A 21232-nucleotide genomic window follows, 5' to 3' on the forward strand; every position below is an offset into this window, starting at 1 on the left:
TGAGTTGCTTGTCAGAAGCTAGTTTGTGTGTATATTTGCAGGTGCGTTCTGAAACCTCCCTCCTGGGAGGGAGCCAAATGAGGCAGTGTGATTATAGCCTTACCAGTGTAATCTCACCTCTTAGACTGCCGCCACTCAACCTCACATATCCCCAACCCCTCCCCATCTCCCCTCTTTCATCCACTCCTGCTTTCATTCCTGCCGATACCAGCTAAATCCAATTTGTTATGGTTTCAAATAACGCCTCGTTTTTCTGTCCTCTCGCCACTTCAAACAAAGTGGCTTCTGTTCTGTCCAAGTTTTTTTTTCTTTTCCATCTTTCTTATTCCTCAGGTCCACTCTTGCAGTGATGCACAATGGGCAGCATGGAGTCTAGCTGTTTAGCACAAGATGCAGGAACTGAAAGCTTTTACACAACTGCACAGAGATGCTCTTTTGTAGATTGAGGAAATTACTGCCAATTTGTGTCAGACTGAACTTTTCTACTTTTATGGTAATGCAAATTCTTCCCACACTTGATTTACTGTATCTAGGAATAAATGCATGTGTAGGTCTGTGTTTATAAGTGACAGGGGTTGATATAGATGTTTTAAATTGATGTGCTGGTATAATATAGTTTTGTGTGTGCGTGTGCATGTCTCTGTGTGTTGTTTATTGCAATTATGGTCCATATTTGGTACTCAGAGTGGTTTTGGGAGGGATTTACTTTACTGAAACAATCGGATGTGTGCTCCAGATACAAATACTTCTTTAATTAATCAGAGAAAGCCAACTGAGTATCTAAAATTGTAAGAAACAAATGTAATTAACTTTTGTCAAGGCAGATATCGAATAAATAATGTAGACAGTTGCTTACTAAATGTGTTACTCCAACATCCCTCACTCTTATGGGTTCTGTTCTTTAATTGAAAACCCGCCTCTGGCTTAAAGCTCATGGATGCTGCTGTTAGTATTGTATTGCCGACCATTCAGCAACACTGAAGGGTTCTTGATTGATAAGCATCATAACCATTATATGAACAACATTCTAGTGGTAATGCTGATTATACAATTAGAAGAATTCTAATATGGCCTTGATGGTGGAAGCGATGACAGTAATGATGATGATGATGATGATGACGATGATGATGTCAAACACGCATCAGACTTATGTGTGTGTTTGTGCTCCTTGTCACACTGCGGTAGAGACACCAACCATCCACAACATTATTACCACCAGAGCTTTTTATTGTTTTTCGACACAGGAAGCAGTATGTGCACTGAGTCTGTAGCTATACAGAAAGCAGCAATGTACTGTGTTTTCTCACACCTGGTCACAGCCAGCTTTAAAGTAGGTGGTATTAATGGGGTGGCAGATCAGTGAAATTGTGCAATATTATATAAAAGTAATTTCTGTGTGTGTGTGTCTTTGTGTGTCTTGCAGGGCATGATGTATCTGGAAGAGCGTAGGCTGGTCCACAGGGATCTGGCAGCACGAAATGTCCTGGTCAAATCTCCCAACCACATCAAGATCACAGACTTTGGCCTGGCTCGCCTGCTGGATGTTAATGAGAAGGAATATAATGCCGATGGAGGAAAAGTAATAATACAATTCTATGTCTCACACTAAAATCTAAATAGTGTCGATTAAGCCCCTTGAAATATCATAAACATTTGAAGTGTCAAGCAGTAATTTAATTAGAAAAAGGTAAGATCAGTAAAACTACTCTTAAATCTGTTGCTTAAATGCAAAGCTACAGCTATGTCACAGCTGCTTAGCTATATCTACTTTTTATTTGTTTTACAAATTTGTAGACATGAAACGAAAAAATACAGATAGGTTGCAAGAAAAGAAACAATGTTTACATTTCCTGGCTCTAAGAAGTTAAGTGATATTACATTTTGTGATACTGTATTAATTTTTGTGTCATTTTTGTGACAGTGAATCATTTGTGTTGTGTTAATTACTGATGAGTCAACAGACCTTCGGATTTTCACAAGCTTCTATTTGGTTCAAATTAGCAACTTGACTGGTCCGTTCTAACATATTTATTTTTATGCCTCCATACCAGCAACGGCTGTAGCTAGAAGCATTTTGTTTGTGGGTTGTCTGTCCAACCAGACAACCATTGTAGGTTCTCTTAAAAGGGATATTATAGACACAGCTTGAGGGAATTTCTTTAAAACTGCCACAAATTGCTGCTTGTATTTTTGGATGAACAGATTTGTTTGTGGTCAAAAGTTGAGGTCAATGTGACCCCGCATTAATTCTTGTGAATGTTATTTCAAAGCCACCTTGATTTCTTTATAATTGGCACAAGTGTCCATTTAGACAAAATTTATATGATTATGGTGGTGAAAGATCAAGGGTCAAAGTCAGGTCTCAACAGACATGCATGTAAACTGCACTTGCACTTCTGGAAACAGTTGAGAGTATAATTTGATGTGTTTGATTGTATGTTTTGCACCAGTGTCTCATTATCTTGTGGATGGCAACAGATTCCAATCTAGAACATCCTGACCCATAGTTGAAATTATCTTTCCTTCAATTTGGACATGAAAAATGAAAGTAGCATGAAAAATGATCAAACCACAAACCATAATGCTTCACTGTGGGCACCGTGCAGAAGCTGTAAGGATATTTACAGAGCAATTTCTCCTTCAAGCATGGCATCTAATAATGTTGATAGAGTTACATTTCTGTAAGGATATCATGTGCATGTCCAATTTGAGGCTTTTTCCACTTGTAAATAATGACGTCAGTGGATTTTATGGGAATATTTAGGAGTTAAGAGATCAGTTGGTAACCTGTGCCACACCACCTGTGTGTTGGTCAGCAGTCCTGTTGTGAAGGTTTTGGAAGAATCTTTGCCCCTATTCATCATGAGATGTTTCTTGCGTGACTTGCAAACAACGCATACAAAGATTCATCTATTTTTTTACAGAACCATTTTTTCAAAAGAATGAAAATGTTAATAAGAACATGCACTAACTCACCCAGGCTGGCACTTAATACTGAGTGTGTGTGTGTGTGTGTCTTTACTGATGTGTGAATAAGGTACATAAGATGTTCTGGGCAAAATAGTATGTTTTTGGTTATTGTTTTAAGAGAACTAATTAGTGGAATTACCCAGCTCAATTATTTTTTTTTTCAATTCTTTTTACTTCCTGTGTCAGTTCCAGTTTAATGAATGTAAGCACTTTATTGACTGGGTTACATAGTTTCTTTAGCTTTGTTGCATTTTTAAGTTAATAACATTGGCTGCTCTTCATGTCATGTAAATAGCTGCACTCGAATTAAGATTTTAAAAAAGTTTGGAATTATTATTTTCCCCCACTGTGCATTATTATTAAATTACTATTATGGACCATACTATTGACGTGTTGTAAAAGACAACAGGCTTTTGCATCTAATTTGTCAGGGTTTTATATCTTGTAGGACAAACTTAGCTCATTACAAAGGACAGTTTTAGTAGAGTCAGTGAGATACTATTCTGCTCTACTGAACTGTTTTTGTTACTTTAGGGAATAAAGATCTCACACACACACACTTGCACATCTTTCCAGTGTGTCCTACCATGGTTTGTGTAAACAGTGAGCAATGTGATATTATCCCCTCAACCGAGTGAAAGACACACTAACCTTCCACATCCCACCTCCTTTCATCCACCATCAGTGCGATCATAACTCAACCGGGCCTTTAATGTAATTGCTGTGTTGAGCTATATCCCAGACTGCCCTGTCATTTGCTCTGTGTTATTCCAATACATATTATTTTATCAAACCTTTTTTTATTATTATTGTTATGTCATACAGCCCTTCTTTCTAACATGTTTACACAGCCAGTTCACCTCATCAGCAGATTATGCAAATGTATTCTGAACACAGGCTTTGTGTTGTTGCCTTTACACATAAAATTTATAAAAAAAAATAAACAAAAGCAGATTACTTTTAACATTTTTAATTCTGAATGTTACAAATATAAACAACTGCTGTGTTTCTTCCTTGTAGATGCCCATCAAATGGATGGCTCTGGAGTGTATTCATTACAGGAAGTTTACTCATCAGAGTGACGTTTGGAGCTATGGTAAGTTTCTAAGGCTCCTTTTAACAAACAGATTAAGTATGTTTTCAATGTTTTAACAATTTTTCATTCCTCAGGGTTTCATCAACTAAATTTTGTATAGACAATCAGAAATAGTGATTAGCCAAAATTTTGCCCCAGCGGAAAATAACACAAAGATTCTCATCACTAGTCCTGCAAATTGTGAAGATTTTGTCACTGTTGTTAGGTTAAGTTTTTTCAGCATTAGCTGTGCAACCGTGTAACTAAAAACAAACCATTATCCGATCTGTTAAATTCCATCACAGCTCCCATGTTTACACACCTGCATTAGGCTGTACAGTACATTAAGTTCATCTAGCTGCTGTAGATTGTATGTAGTGTACAGTAAATGCCAAAATGCTGAACGGGAAGGGGCTTTATACAGTAGAGGCAGCCGCTGTGGGTTTGGGTAACAGTGCTGACAAATGGCAGAAGTGATGATTTCCCCTGCTTCTCTAACTGCTTGAACATGTGGCAATCACAGAAACTTTGAAATGCTAATAGAATGATCTACTTCTCTAACTCCTGTAATAACAAAATCAGTCTTTGCAGCCATTAGCATGTCAGCAAGATTTAAATCTAGAGACTCGGTTCCATTATCCCTCAGTCTTATAAGATTTTTATTGCTATATTTCAAATAACACTTTCCTGTTTAACTTTACAATGACTCTTAAAGTCATTTAGAAAGAAAATTTGCAAGAAGGGTCATATGAAAGAGAATAATGAGTGTTTGATTAAAAGTATCAGAATGGTTTAGCCCGTTCATGTCCCTAGCGGTCCTATGTGACCAGGGGCTATTATACCTCCACACTATATTGTGTGCATTTACTCATTGCCACTCATTAGCTCATTAACATTAACACGATTAAGGCTCACGAGAGCTGAACCTTCAGATTTGCTGCTGACTTTCAAGAATGTGATTAGTTCCACTCCTCCACTCCTTCACCTTTTGTTTGGTTTCTTCCTTTTGGCCTGTCTTCTTATCCCGTTCCCTCTGATCTCTTCTGGTCCCCCACATCTAAGTCTTTTTGCCTTTTTTTTCTTTTGTCAATTGTTTTTACATTTTATCACATATTCCGCTCAAATATTTTTCTTTTTTTTTGTCTCTTCTTCTCCTGAACTCTATAATCTTGTCTATTTACCCTCCTTTAGTCTGTTTACACTGATTTCTCTCATCTCAGTTCTACAAATCATATCTGTGTCTTGTTCTTGTTTGTTTTTGTTCTTTTGTCCTGATCTTTCGTTATTCCTTCTCGTGTATTGTCATTTTCTTCTTGTGTTCTCTTTTGTAATCCTAATTTCCTCTTTTATAATAGGGGTAACCATCTGGGAGTTGATGACCTTTGGAGGTAAACCATATGATGGGATTTCCACCAGAGACATCCCAGATCTGCTAGAGAAAGGAGAGCGTCTTCCTCAGCCACCCATCTGCACTATTGATGTCTATATGGTCATGGTCAAATGTAGGTACAGCCCGGTGTTAAACAAATTAACAGCAACCAATTAGAAAATTCAATACACAGAACAAAAGTTCTGTCAATTACTATTGTTAAAGACAAGTCTTTCCCAACAATATCACAGTAAAAACTTAAAAAATTTATTTATTGCAGAACTTTTATATAGAACTATATTGCTGTATACAGCATTGTACTCGTTGTGCCCTTTTGCTGTTTTTCAATCAGTAGATAAGCCAATGGGTTTAAATGGTGAGGAGAAGGCCAACTCGTTTTCAGTTGAAGCAGGCAAAAATAATTATGCTTTTATTGAGTGATTTTCAAAATGCCACAACAGCTGTTTTGTAAAAGAAGGTTTAGGTGGTGTCAAAGATTAATGTTTTTAAAGCTGAAATATTACAATATAAAATGTTTCCCAGCTGTTATGTTTTCGTTTATCCTTTCAGCTGTTAGTCTTACAAGATGGCCACTGAAACATCTCTCTTCTAGTGAAAAAATCCTTCAAAAATAAAAGTTTAAATATATTTTTTATACAACATAAAAATAACCTAACTTTTCTGTGCGGTTTTGACCCCCATTACCAACATGTTGGTCAGTCATTGCTGTCATGCACTGGGGTCACAGGTGGCTTTATAACCTCTGACTACTTCTGCCAGGAACGGAAACTTGGTGCCAGCACCACCTCAACCTTGTCCTCTACTCTTCAAACTGCAGCTTCTAGCCCTCACCTTGGCTTTTATCGACACCATCAACCTGTGCCAACCTGGCAAAGACACACACACACACACACACACACACAGCAGGGAGAGGTCACTGTCACCTGCCAGTCACATGACTTTCTTTTGCACCGAAATGCTTACAATGGAGAAAATACACTCCCTCATATTCAGTTTACTTTAACACTAGCAAGAAAATAATACCAACTTTGTTCTTAACTAACAGCCAAGATAAAAGATGATAATTTTTACATTTAAAATTTCTCCTATGTGTTTGTAAGGCCACATCTTTATCTTTTGATCTCTGTCTCTTATTTCCCTGTACACCTAGACAGTCTCTACTCATGGCCAGATCACATGATTGCTTTGGCAGTGTAGGCATGTGTTCACAGAATAATTGGCAGAAGAGCACATTACTCCATATGGCCATTCTAGTGATGAAACAGTATTTATCTTTAGATTGCAAAAACTGATTACAATAACATGTTTGAATGAAAAAACTAAAATCAAACCTTTAGTAACGAGACATTTGTATGTTTCTGTCAGAATGCAAATTTAGTGACAATATGCTTGACATGTTTTTGTACATTAGTTACTCATTCCTTACTAATGCTGTAAACTACATAAAAGAAAACTTAAGGTTATTTATTAAGGTTACTCAGTTTTGTGTAAATCAGTAGTAGACATACTATATTGTAAAGGGGGACTAAACCCTAAATAACATTTTTATACTGTAAACATAATTATATAGATATTTGTTGGTATATTCTATTCATCTGACCCATCCCAAACTGTGACAAAATGGACCTGACTTTGGGGACCATTACATATGTGGTTCCGGCCATAATGATGGTCGTCCGCAAAGCTAAAAACACATTTTTGATGGTAAGTTGATTCTAAAAAGGCCATTAGTGACTCATTCCTTTAGATAACTATGTTAAATTACCAATAATAGTAATGTACCACCTCCCTCGTCCTCCTCTGGCCAGTTCCTATTCCCAAGGCTTCAAAAACAAGCACTTTTTGTCCAGTACTTTGGTGTTATGTATTGATGGAATATTTAGCCCTTTGCATTTGTATTAGGGTTATTAGTCCAGTACAATAGGAACCACTGCTCTTAATATTTGATGCCTAAAGCAATGTTGTAGTATATAAAGCAAGCATATGATAGGGAGATGAATGGGGTAGTTGGAGGGCACAACAAAATACAGGACTTTCCAGGGGTTTACGCAAGATATTGTGGATTTTAAAGATTGTCCTTGAATTACGCTACACACTTTCATTATATTAAGAAAGTACTTCTGTGATGTTTAAGTTATTTAATATTTTAGTCATATGTATTTTTTTTTTTTTTAAACGCAACACATTTGTGTTTCTGCATAAAGTCAACAAAACAATGGTGTTTCCACAACAGTAACAGAGCATGTCATGACCTGCTTGTTGGACCTCTGTCTGTTGGACATGCTACAGTTACTTCTGCAGGAACTGTTAAAAAAATGTATTCACATTGCAGCAATATCTGCATGTACTTAAATTTAAAGTATTTAAAGCTCAATCAATATATGTATATAAAAGTCAAATTATGATGAATATTTTTTTCAAAATAGCACATAACTGCATATGTCACACCTATTAGATGCAGTGTGCATAGGTTGAACCCTTGACACCAAAGTGTGAAGAATACTCAAATGCTTTTCCTGATAACCACTGACATGTACCGTACACATAGCACCTTTCCACCCACTTAGCTGCAGTTAAGTTCACAGAGAGTCAGGAAATAAATTGATCTTGATGGGTGTAGATGAGACTTTTGCTTACTGCCAAGAATATCACAGTGTGGAAAAACATGCATGGTAATGGGGTCAAATATAATTTCAAGAACGGTTGGCTAAAAACAGTAAATATACACAGGTTTTAATCACTATCTGTGTCTGTGGAATTTTAACCTTATATTAGTCAGCTCCTAAAACAACAATGCATTTTTCAGGTTGGATGATTGATGCAGACAGTCGACCCAAGTTCAAAGAACTGGCTGCAGAGTTCACTCGAATGGCACGTGACCCTCAGAGATACCTGGTCATCCAGGTAAGCAACTCTTCTTTACAAAATCCGGATTAAATGTCTTGACGATAATTTTATTACAGATGTGTGAAACCTTATCTACCAAACAGGGCTCGTGACGTTCCGTTCAAAATGAGAACTAGGAAGTCCTGTTAGAACCATTTGCTTTTTTTTGTTTTGAACTTTGCAACCTTTTAACTATTCTAATATTTCCAAAATGACTTGAATGAAAAGAAGGAAGGAGTTATGATTGGAAGATGATAAAACATTACCATGCAGAATTTATTAAATTATTTCTAAATGACCATGCAGAATTTATGACATTATTTATAACCTAAATGTTACAGGAATACAGCATTAGTATTGACTAAACTGAAAGAGCAACATCATTCTTTGTTTATATACTGCAATAAACTTAAATGTAATCTATCAATTATTGTTTCGAAAGGTGGGGATTAACACAATTTTGTACGTATATGTTTTTCTCAGGGTGACGACCGCATGAAGCTGCCCAGTCCCAATGACAGCAAGTTCTTTCAGAGCCTCTTGGAAGAGGAGGAGCTGGAAGACCTGATGGATGCTGAGGAGTACTTGGTGCCCCACTCCTTTAACATCCCACCACTGGCATACACTCCCCGCACACGTGTGGACTCCAACAAGGTATTTTTCACACACAATGTAATAAACAATAAAAGAAACTGGAAATTCCTCAGTCCTGTTAGCAATGGATTGTTTATATTAATTGCCTTTCAATTGTCTTCATTAAAACATCCGGACGGCAGTGGTGATTTTAGCAGAGCAGTCCTTGAATGACTGGCTCTTCCTAAGGTATAAATCCATTTTCCAAATAGACCTTTATGATTTGGATTTTATGTTCCTTTCAAAAATCTGAGATCTGGTTAACCAACTGGTCAAACTTTAGTATTTGTTTATTTAGTGATTTTTATTAACATTGTTATAATAGACAGGCTATGTTACAGATGTATAGTTTAGTTATTGCTTCTTCTATCATCACCTCATTCCTATATTAAAAAATGAAGAGGTACTTATGAGGCTGGCAGCAGAGGTGGTAACAGTTGGTGCCAATACCCGTGCGACCCATAAGTTGCATTGGTTCTCTGCCTGCCAGATATTACTGGCAGGCAGATATATTACAACATTAGTTTAGAACAGCAAAAATGTTCAGTTAGTGGTTGTTTTCAATTCTGTTGAGATATTTAGAAATTAAAAGTGCGTCTAATATTATCTTTTAAGGAAGGCTTACTTCATTTAACTGCCTTCTTCATAGTATTTTGTGTCTTTTATTTTGTGTTTTAATGTTTTACAGTCATTATGAAAAGAAAGTGATGTTGTAAAACTGGCAGAATATGATTTATATACCAAAGATAACAAATAACAAATAAATCATAAGTACAAATGTTCTCACTATTTCTAGAGGCTAAATATGATCAACCTAAGTCTTATGGTTCTACTGTATGTGTATAGAGTGTAGTGTAAAGTGTATTACAAATTACTGATTAAGAACTAAACACAGCACTTTACTTTGTTCAGTGTTTGAAGTCTTCTATCATATTTAAACATACTTTTTTTAAAGTATATTATTGAGTTAACTTAACTTTACAACTTTACTTAACTTGACTGTTAAATAAGATACGTTTTCTTCTACTTATCTTAAAGTTAATATTGTGTATTTTTCTGCTATGATACACTTTCTGTTCTAACAAAAGCTGGAGTTCCACATTTAAAATGGGGGAATAGTTAGAGTGTTAATGGGACATTTCAAAACCATCTGACAAGTGTGACTGAGAGCATTATTGGCTTAATGCACCAGCTTACCAACCTCAAACTATAAGCCTGTCAATTTCAGTTAGTCTGTGAGCCAGTAGTCATCATATATGAATAGTGTCAATATGAATTGCAAGGTCAGAATATTTATCTAGTATGATTGTTGGTGACCCAAACTTTTTTAAGTATAATATAAAAGTTTTTAAGTATAATATAAAAGTATAAAAACAGCATCTTCCACTAAATTGCATAAAGGCAGCTGAAAAGTTTGCACACCACTATTAAGTATTCAACTTGGTATTTAGAATGTTTTCTTTTTTCTCTGAAGAATAAATTAGATTTTAGTTGCTTATCTTTTCATTTTAAACAAACGTTTGATTAGCATTTCTTATTACATTTTCTTTTAGAGTGTAGCAGCAGGGTGACTTGCATTGAACCACCATGCCAAAGTCAATGAAATGTCAAAGCAGTCACTTGATCATTTAGATTTTTTGAATTTTGAATTGTGGGAATGACTAGATTCTTCTGTTTAACCTCAAAAGACTGATATCTTGTAACTGAACTCAAACTTCTTAGTTTTGATCTCATTCTCCTCTCTCTTTTTCCTTTGGTTTTTCACTATTGTGAAACTACAGTAATTGCCTTCTTCAAAATTGGGGTTTACAGACAGATTCCCTCAGCTGTTCAAATGTTCATCATTTTGTTTGGACTATCTATCACAAAACCAGTCATACAGCCAGGCAATGCTGCCATTTTTTATTCCAAAATCCCCTGTGTTTGTGTCAGAATACAAATGCCAGCTGAATGCCAATGAGAGACATGGCTGCTTCTCCAGCTCTCTTTAGTGCATTTCAGAGGGTGAAAGATTATTTATTTGCATAATATTATTTAGTTGTTATCCTCTACTGTTTGGGGGGCTTTCTTATTACAGTGGCTACTGAATTAATTTCATTATTGTATTAAAGTTACATCAACATGTATGACTGGATTGAACTTAATTATTGTAGCAAACAAAAGGCTATTTTTATACACGACTATAACCACCAATTGCAAAGTGGAACAGCATAGCTGAAAGAGCTCTTCCAGGTTCACATACAGAACCCATATAACCACACTTGTAACTGGCATTATTGATGTGCATCCTATTGCCTAAGAATGAGAGTTCAGAACTGTTTTTGTGGTGACCATGAAAAATATCCAGTCTAATGATGGTCAAAATACAGCCCAGCCACAAGCTAGAGAAAACTGACTGAGTATTCAAGCATTATGCTTTATTATGATGCACTTCACCAGGTCTCCACAATGGATTAATTAAGGCCATGATGATCAAGACGGTCAAGCGAAAAATAATATAACCATAACCTCAGTGGTTTATGTTAATGACTTACATTCAGGTTGGTGATGGTCTTTCCTGTAGAATAGAGAGACAATAGAGGAGGAAGGGGAAGGATGTGTAAATGAGCGCTGAGAGAGGGTGATTTGCTAGATATTCTGTAGCTATAGAAATGAGAAAGCAGTGTGAGTTCCTGAGCTTTGAGTAATACCTCGAGGGTTAAAGTACAGACCATCTCATGAGACCGTGAAGGGAAAAACCCAATAGTGACTGACACGCGAGTGAAAAAGAGTGATGCATGTACACACACAAAAAAAGCATGCCTCTAAAAATTGTTAGTGTTTGACTTTATGTGTATTATTTTAATAATGCATCAAACATTGTAGCATTAAAAGCAGTTTTTTCTACCATTAGTTTGGGCCAGTAGTTTAACTTTGGTTTGAAGCTGGTGTTTCCTGATTCTCTGCTTTCTTGTGCTACTGTCTTTTTAAAATTGTCGATTTTACTGCCAAAAACTCCACAAACAATATAATAGTGAGACATTTTCTCACAAGGGACTTGTCCATTTCCAGTGTCCAATAAGAGGCAATTTTGTCTTACTCTTTATACAGGTCTGAAAAACTACTTTCTTCTGTTACAGGGCACCAAAAGTCATGTGCTCCTTTTGCATTTGTTTCAAAATGGGTGTGTAGGGAAGCATTTTAGTATGATCACACACCTTTCAGACACTGTGCTAGGGAAACCAAAAGTAAGGGATGTAAAACCAAAAACAAACCTTTGTAGGAAAAATAGGGGAGCGAGGATAAATCAGAATAAAGCTCCCACTGAGGTTCTGAAAAGCCCTTTTTTTCATGAGCGTAGACACAAATGCAAACAGCAGGACAGGTCTGATATGGCTACTTTAAGACTTTGCTGCGTGGAGCCTTTTAATTAAAATCCTTTTAATTAAATTGTCCCTGGCAGTCATGCTGCCATATCATTGTTTGGCACTGCTGTTTGTCTCCTCTGCCTGTCACTTTAAAATATTAGATGAACAATGGTACAAAGAACTCAAATTCCATATTTTATAATTCACATATAAATGTATGATACGTTTGTACCATATAAATTATTCTATTTAAAAAATGTGGATTTTGTTTAATATGCTTTTTGGAGGCTGCAAGGATGTTTCTCTTCCTTGCTGAATAAGTTACACTTTATTCCCCTATAGAGGAGCAGAAAAACATTACTCTCCCCACTTGTATTTGCCTCTTTTCTATAATTTGAAATGTTTTAGTAATTCAGTCCCACATCCCTGCATCTCTGCTCTAACTATCCGTTCCCTCCTGTTTTTGTATGTAGAACCAGTTTGGCTACCAGGATCCCAGTTTCACCATGGACGACATGCTGACCACCCTTCCCAGAGTGGTTGCTGTTCCTCCTGTGTCTGGAAGCTGTCTCACTCCACAGGACAGGCCCTCAGGAGGTAAAATCAGTGGTGGATTTGGCCGTGGCAACCAGGACGACCCTCGCTGCAATGGCACTTTGAGGAAGCAGGCCTCTCCGAGGTCAAGCACCCTTGGGGCTGGCTCAGCTCTCACTTTAGGACAAGGTAAAGCAGAGTTTTATCTGAAAGTTCCTCAGAAACTGTGAGTGTGTTCTAAATCAAACCAGGGAGTGAGCAGAAAACAGTGTGAGACTGATTGATAGACCCAGAGCAACACTGTCTATAAACCAAAGACATCAGTTACTTTAGCTGTTAAACTGCAAAGTGCAGGTGTGAACTTAGATCGTTGTATATCTGCACGATCCTGTGAAAAATGAGTAAAGCAATATTGAGATTAACCCCAACTGAACTCCATATTACATCTACCAAGCAACAGGAGAAAAAGAAGCATAAAGTTCTTTTGGCTTTGTGATTTTAAGACAAGCTGGTAAATCTAAAACTGAACAGCACATGCGTCCACTTTCCCAGATTTGTTTAGGCAGGTAAAGAAGAAACGAAGCCTGAAATTACCATTCTGAGTACAGTAAATGTCTACTTACCACTGGTGCACTTGCAATGTTGTCAATAATTGGAAATTAAAAAAACAAAAGCATTTTAGGCCACTAAACCCAAAGCGCTTGACATTAGTCATAGCTCTGCACACAGGAAAAATGCATTGCATTAAAAAAATGCAGGGGGTTGTTTAAATGCGAAGAATGACCTGCATTAAAGGTGAACTAAAGAGGACTAAAGAGCGATATAGCAGACACGTGAATCTAGACTCCTCTTACTCGTGGCTAAGTTTTTTACAAACCATATCTTAATTTTCTTTCTTTTTGTTTCCTAAGGGGAAGACAGCAATGGGCAGCGTTACAGCGCCGATCCAACCGGTCTTTTGGCAGAACGAGGAGCAAAAGCAGACAAGGACCAGGAGCTTTACATTACTGCCATGAGAGACAAGAATATTTCAGGTTACCTGGACAGTTTTCAGAATGTGTTCATTAAGCTAGCAAATGTTTGGCTGGAGGTTAATGGAAGATGTGCATATTACACAAAGGCCACACAAACACAGATCATATTTTAAGCATTAGTTTTTGGTTGGAACATAGCACTTCTGGGTGTCTTATCTTATTATTTTCTTCCTTTTTCCAGACTATCTCAACCCTGTGGAGGAAAACCCCTTTGTCACACGCCGGAAGAACGGTGATGCCCATGCAGTGGTTGATGTAGCAAGTTGCCACACTCTGCATATGGCTGGAGCTTCAGCTACCCCCAAGAGCCAGTCCACCCATGGGGACGAGGAGTATATAAATGAGCCACTGTACCTAAATACCTTCCTTAACCCTGGGGACAAGAACGGGTTGGCTGGTGCAGTTTCCATTTCTGGCCCTGGGTCTTCTGTTGCCCAGTCAGTATCACAGACAGTCAACCCGTCAGCATCAAGCCACATCGTCTCATCCACTGGATATGTGGTGCCTCCTGGCCACCTCCCCCACCCATCATATCCATCACACACCCTACATCCAGGGCATTCAGGACACGCTCTGCACTCAGGCATCACCAGCAACACTATCATGTTTGATAAGAAAGGTAAGAAGGCCACTTTTGACAATCCTGAATACTGGCAGCACAGTCTCCCCCCAAAGTCCTCACTGCACAACCCTGAGTACCTGCAGGACTGCAGCACACGCTTCTTCTACCGGCAGAATGGACGCATTCGCCCTGCTGTGGCCGAAAATCAGGAATATTTGTCAGAGGCTGCTATGAAAGCTGGCAATGTGTTGCCACCCCCTCCATACAGACAGAGGAACACTGTGGTGTAGTGAGCCACTAGTAGCACAACAGAGGGATGAATAGAGGAATAAGGGTGGAGATGAATGGATGTTAAACATTCCTTTCGTTTCCATGCAGTATTTCTCTACCTGTATTCTCCTTGCACACTCCCTGAACACTTCTCTGTTATGTGATTACAAGTCTTTTATTCTCACTCTGAGGTTCTGCCTTTTCTTGACAGGACCACAATAACAGTTACTGACAGCCTCACTTCACACGCGAACCACATTTTTTTATCTCCTTCCTTGGCAATGACCCTTAAAGCAAGCAGGCCGATCTCTTTGTGTGTGCTTCTGTTCTGGAGCATACTGTCGGGGCGTCTTTTGCACCCGAGAAGCACTGAAGGGACATACAAGATGTTCGATACATGAAAAATGGAGAAATAAAGTGAAGTTAGCCCAAAGAGAGGATTCATTTCCATGACTTATGACATCAATTATGATTCCTATTCTTTACACAATTATGATTTCCTGTTTCGCTATTTTACCATGTTCTTTTGACTCATTTTACAACTGTGTCGATGTACATATATTGCAATATGTACACACTGCTAGTTTTGTGTGCAATGTATCAAATGACATGCACATTGCATTGTGCTGTGACTTACCAGCAAACCATTTATGCTTAACAACCCAGATTTGCATGTGTACCACACACACTTTGACGAATTGTTGCACAAGTAATGGGACTTAAACATTTATTTCACATAACTCATATCATACCTACAACATGTTAACATGCCTGCAGCCTGCCTTGATACACAAATAATAACCATACATGAATTCACAAGTTCATACTCACACTGTCAGATAAGTCTGCTGCCACTTGGAATATATTCTACAGGGCTTTGTGCTGGCAGCCAGTGTGTGGATAATGCCACAGAGGAGAAAAAGGTTCGTCACTAAACTAAATGTCACCATAGATGTGTGTCATGATATCACCCAGTAGTTTATGGAAAGCATTCAACAGATTATTGGCATAACTACCCTTAACTTCCCACATTGATATATGTCCCCCATTGCCCCTTTGTCCACACTAATCCAGTTCGAAGAGCCAGCCAACCAGTCCAAAACTTCCATCATCAGATTATTGTGAGCGTCGCATGATGGACATAATCCATGTTAACTGCAGTGCTAGGACTGATATTTCAAAGAAAATGGTGCCTGAGGATGAACAGGAGCATGATTTTGGAGAATACCGAAGCAGAAGATGAGGGAAAGGTGTGAGTTTAGAATCTGGATCAGAACATGGTTTTTGTTCTTTTCTATTCTTTTCTTTTTTTTTTTCTTTTTTTTAGGCATCAGAGATCTGTTTACTTTGTGACCTTGTCTTACACTGGATTTAACTAATGAAGGGCATGATAAACAGCACAGACATCCAGCTACGAAAGAGTACTGTGGAGATGGCAAAGAGGCCAACCCTGCAGAGCTGTAAATAAGCCAATTACATGTCATTACCAGATAGACACAATCCCGGAAAATGACTCTGTGGACTGAGCTGTGTCTGGGAAGATGTTAAAGTACATCAAAAGATGAAGATAAAAGATTTCTTTTTCACCTCTGTGATCATACTATTGTATGTGTGAAAATTAAGAAATGTCAGAAAATTAACTTTGACCACGTAGTCATGACTACAGGGCCTTGCTCTGTCTCTTAGGGTTAGGGTGGTTCAGCAGGAGAGACGATCAAAACTATATAAAGAGGCCTTCCGCACATTTCTACCATGGAACACTGCAAGAAAATGGGAAATTTTCTTTTGTATTGGTGTTTGTTGAGACATTACAAGTCATAACTGAATCCACTAATAGCTGAATCCACTAATAGCTTTTCGTACTCACACAATACTGCCAGATGCCACAGTAAGCTTTGAGGGAGAGCACTAACATCTATTGTCAAATATCTTTAAAGCCTAATTTAGGCTGGGGTTGATGATTTAATAGCACTAAATGTTCTGGCAAAGCCAAATGACTTTGCTGTTATTTTAGCTCTGAACTGCAGTTCATTAAAAAAATTTGTATTATGTTGCAACTATACTTTACAGTGAGACAATAGTGGCACTGAAGCCTCATGTTTTCAGTTTCGTTAGGCATTTTACCAACAGAGGAAAAGCTCTACTCTCGGATGGATACAATAACACTGATAGCGTAGGACAATACGATGGTTTACCCTGGAAGAGGATAGAAATTTGTCAGGTTTTCAATACTGTTAATATCCTTGTAAACATTTGTAATTTCCAATACATATATACATTGTTGACAATATCGTATTTATATGATTTTTTCATCAGTGCAATAAAATACCTTGCATTTTTAAGTATTTTTGTCACAGCTCAGCACACAGTTATTGTTACATAACTCCATGCATCTACTGTATAAAATACCAGGCAGAAGGAAAATTCAGACAAGCAGTGTTAATGATTTATTTTCCCAAACACAGATGGCACCCAGACACATTGTTTTCTCCATTTCTCAGGTTTTATAGGACATAATAATCATCCGTTTGAGCTCCAGCTGAGGCACAAGTTGCCACCTCATAAATTGACATCAGACTTTTTGAAGTAAAACTAAAAGACAGATTTGTGCCATAATGCCACGTTAGATGCTGTGGTGAAATGTACAACAGAAATGTGAATTAAATAGGTGGGGGTAAATGATCAGGTGTGACATTAACACTGCGTTGAGTATTATTTTGGCACTGACATCGCTCTGTTACTAACCCATTTAGCTGTGCTAGCTCTGTCCTTACATACGTTCTGAGATTTCGATTGCCCTGTTGATTATAGATTTACTAGCTTAACTTGCACTTACCTATAAATACTTCTTTATGTAAGTGTGCAATGGACTATCCTCTTTTTTTCAAGAGTTGAACGTCAGTTATGTAAGCCTATTTATACTTTCACTCATAAGGTGTCAATTGTAGTGCTTGTAGACTGCATGGCCCTGTGTTTAAGTGCAATGACAGCAGTGGAGAGTCACCAAAAGGCTCCGTAATGGATCTCTGTGGAAAGATAAATCCAATCTTTTGGAGGAGAAAACCTGCTGGCACTATCAGCCAGCAGGCATCACAAGGGGCTTTTAGCTTTTTGAATGCTAATTCATCCACTTTTGGTTGTTGTTCTGCGGGGAAATCATGTTATCCAACATCTCACTCAGTGCACCGGCTGAGAAACCCTGAACGACAGGTAATAGGTTGTAATCCTGCAGCGAGGTTAAAACTAAGGTATTAGCATTCCAGAAATGTTACAAGACCAATGCATCAATGTTACAAAAGCTAGGAGGTGCAAGTGCACTGTAACTGGCAGAGGAGACCGGAGTTGATTGCCGTTCTTTTCTCCACAGAGGTGACTGTAGAATTGTATGTAGCAAACACTGCTGTGCAGCCAAAGCACTGAAAACTGAAAAAGCAGCTATATGAGGAGTGAAACTGAACAAAGACCAAAACAATCTGGAAAGGAAAAGTGATTGTGGTCAAATGTTGTCATGAGTCATAGGTTCATGTGAAGTTATTATGTTGCTGTGTAAAGGCACTGCTCCTAGGTACTGCAGTTAAATAAAGGAGCACAATAACGCCCTCTCAATACTGACTCCTAAACCAGCCTCATCAGTTTGTTTCGTGCATCTACTGTATGTTTGTTTTTTTGGTTTAATGTAGTTTGAACATGTGTAATCATATGTGGTGTAAATGTGTAAAGTTTTGTTTTTACTCTTGCTTTTTGCTCTTCAGGGTCTCATTGTGAGCTTTTTTAATATGCAGTTTGACGGCTTCATCTTAATGTCTGTTGTGTTTGTTGTCAATTCTAAACGTTGCACTGTGTGTCCCAGTGTAAGGGCTCCATCTGTTAAGCTTTTAAACATTTAGCAGCTTAACGAGTCCGTGAGAATTGTCTGACCACTCAGGTTAATTAGTGACTGGTATACAGAATTAGTTGTGGGGAATTGATGACTGCAAATCCATAAGCCACATAGTCCAAAGCAACAGCAGGCTTTATTATTCAGTCACACTCTGTAATACCTTTGAAGTGGGACAGGCCATGTTGGACCATAAAAACACAACCGACCCAGAAACGAGGACTTTGGAGGGTCCAGCCCCTGAACTGGGACAGAGTGGCTGTATTTTTAGTGTCTGCTCCATTTCTCTTTTCTATGCTTTAATTATACATATCATCATGAGGACTTGGTTTCACGGCATAAGAAAATTCAATTTACCTGTGGTCAAATTTGTCTTATATATTGGACATACAAATATTGCATTTCAGAGAACTTCACAATTATTTACACAAAAATCATTTTGTTCACTGCATCACAAAGCATATTGCTTTTTTTAAGGGAAAACCTAAAACAGCTAGAAAACACAAAATTTCTACTATTTTAATAGATCGATGAATCAATCCGTTGCATGGCTGTCATAATTTGATGTTACACTGATTTATATGTGTACATTCTACAATGCCATGATGGGATAGATGACTGTGGTTGCATAAGCACAGTTTATTATGTACCATATTGAATTTATGATAAATCTGTACAATGGAATTAATAATTGTCTTTTAACCAAATGATAAAGACATTTAGATAACAGATTGCTCAACAGTTTTACAGTTGTTAAAAATAAATATTAAAAAAGGGATAGTATTTTTATATAGGAAAAGGGTGGCCAGGAGCATCTGTAGATAGGCCAGTGATTTTTTTTTTTTTCCTCCTTGCATCATTGCATTTTAAGTGGTCTGCTGTATCGTAATTTTTTTCTTTGGGGAATATTTTTCTGTATGTATATACATATATATACAGTATATATATATTCTGTAAATGTAATTTGAAGAGTGAACTCTGACTTTAAAAAAAGGCTTGCAGGGTCTCTTGTCACACCCACTGCATCATTTCCCCTGTGATTGTGTGATTGTGTTTTCAGCACAACATTGTGGATTTTGTGTTTTTACCTCTGCTCTTGCTAATTTTTTAGGAGTGATTCCCCCCCCCCTCTTTTCTTTACAGGGTGTATTATACCCAAGCTACTCGCAATGCTTCTCTTCCATCATCCACCTCTTGAGATTTTTTTTTTAAGATTTTATACACTCTTAAGATGCTGTTGCAAAACTAATGAATATTCAATATTTAATCCCCCTTTCCTCTCAGCTGTTTGCTAACAAATGTTATTAATCCACCAGTGTCACTTTACACTCTGCATTTTAAGGACCTATATTATATTTCTTTGAGTAGTTTAATTTCCTTTTTCACTGAGTTCACTATTATTTAGTTTCAGATGATATTTAGCTCTTCTTCCATTTGTGGCAATACTGATTGATGGTGTAGCAATATAGATGCAGCCCCAAGAGTGATTTGATGATGTTTGAGAAAGAGAATGAAAGGCAATTTGCATGGGCTGGACTGATCATTTTATCACTGATATATGCCTGTACAGACACTGTAAGTTGGTAGGTACAACTTTGATTTTATGAGAATTTATACGTTCACTGTTACCTGGAGGTCACGATGCTATGTTTTCATTTAATGACTTTTTGGGAGTTTGGCCCAGTTGTCACCTTACCTGATACAGTATCAGGGCGAGCTTTTTTTTAATTGTTGCATTGTGGCAGAGAGGAATGGACAATTGAAGAATTGGAACATAATGTCAGATGTGGTACGTAAGTGGGCTTTAAAGCACTCAAGCACAAAATGTATATGCAGGAATTTGGCAAGACAAGTAAACATTTGTGCTGTTTTCTGATAATATTGTAGACTTCACAAATAATGAATAGTGTCATTTTATTTTTAACAGTCAGTATGATATTTAGATTACTACAACACTGTTATAGTTTTGTAATTTGTAAGGCCTATTACCAAGAGTAAAGAGTACAGACATTCTCTAGTGTCCAGCATTTACATATACACTGTATTTAGTAAAGTGCCAAATTTGCCAAACTCCTGAAAAGTTTGTTTTAAAGTACATTTAACTTTGGAAGAAAATATCATAAAGATTAATTGTCATCTCTTTTTATGGACTCATCACAACGATTGAGAAGTTTTATAGACGACACCTTGTCACACATTACCAGTTTTACATATTTCTTTTCACTGGTTAATTACAATTTTTCCCTAACTATGACATTTAAATATGTATTCCCTCTGTTTTGTTACATGAATCTGTCAAAACTATATTTTTAATTCAATATGAATAAAGATCAGTCAATATTTAAAGATGGGTCTTACTCATTTTCTAGTACTTGACATTGTTATGTTGTGTTAAGGAAGTGGTAGAACTTTAGGGTATGTCCCATTGGTACCATAACTAGGTCTCCAATGACCAAACTCTATATGAGCTCAAAAAGATGTGGTTCATAATAAGCACTATACCTAATAAGGTATATAGGAGACATAACCCACTTCAACCACAACAGAATGGGTTTGTACTTCACAAAGGGTCCTTCTGAAAAAAAAGGGCTCTGTCATGTTTAAAAAATTGTCCACTTGAATTTGTTTGTATTATGGCAGGAATAGCGAAAGTC

The 21232-nt window shown here is 37.4% G+C and overlaps 1 protein-coding gene across 3 annotated transcripts in view; it reads left to right on the forward strand.

Annotated features, from left to right (window-relative positions):
• LOC137133164 (receptor tyrosine-protein kinase erbB-4-like) overlaps positions 1 to 20908 on the forward strand; it is a 280055-nt gene extending 259147 nt beyond the window's left edge. For all 3 annotated transcript variants that reach the window (XM_067516449.1, XM_067516450.1, XM_067516451.1), the window contains 8 exons: positions 1424 to 1579; positions 3991 to 4066; positions 5401 to 5547; positions 8242 to 8339; positions 8805 to 8975; positions 12775 to 13024; positions 13747 to 13869; positions 14051 to 20908. In XM_067516449.1, coding sequence (XP_067372550.1) covers positions 1424 to 1579; positions 3991 to 4066; positions 5401 to 5547; positions 8242 to 8339; positions 8805 to 8975; positions 12775 to 13024; positions 13747 to 13869; positions 14051 to 14721 — 1692 coding nt within the window. In that variant the 3' untranslated portion in view covers positions 14722 to 20908. The remainder of the gene's footprint in view (positions 1 to 1423; positions 1580 to 3990; positions 4067 to 5400; positions 5548 to 8241; positions 8340 to 8804; positions 8976 to 12774; positions 13025 to 13746; positions 13870 to 14050) is intronic.
• Positions 20909 to 21232: the final 324 nt, after the last annotated feature.

This window comes from Channa argus, chromosome 9 (genome assembly GCF_033026475.1).
Source record: "Channa argus isolate prfri chromosome 9, Channa argus male v1.0, whole genome shotgun sequence".
Lineage (NCBI taxonomy): Eukaryota > Metazoa > Chordata > Actinopteri > Anabantiformes > Channidae > Channa > Channa argus.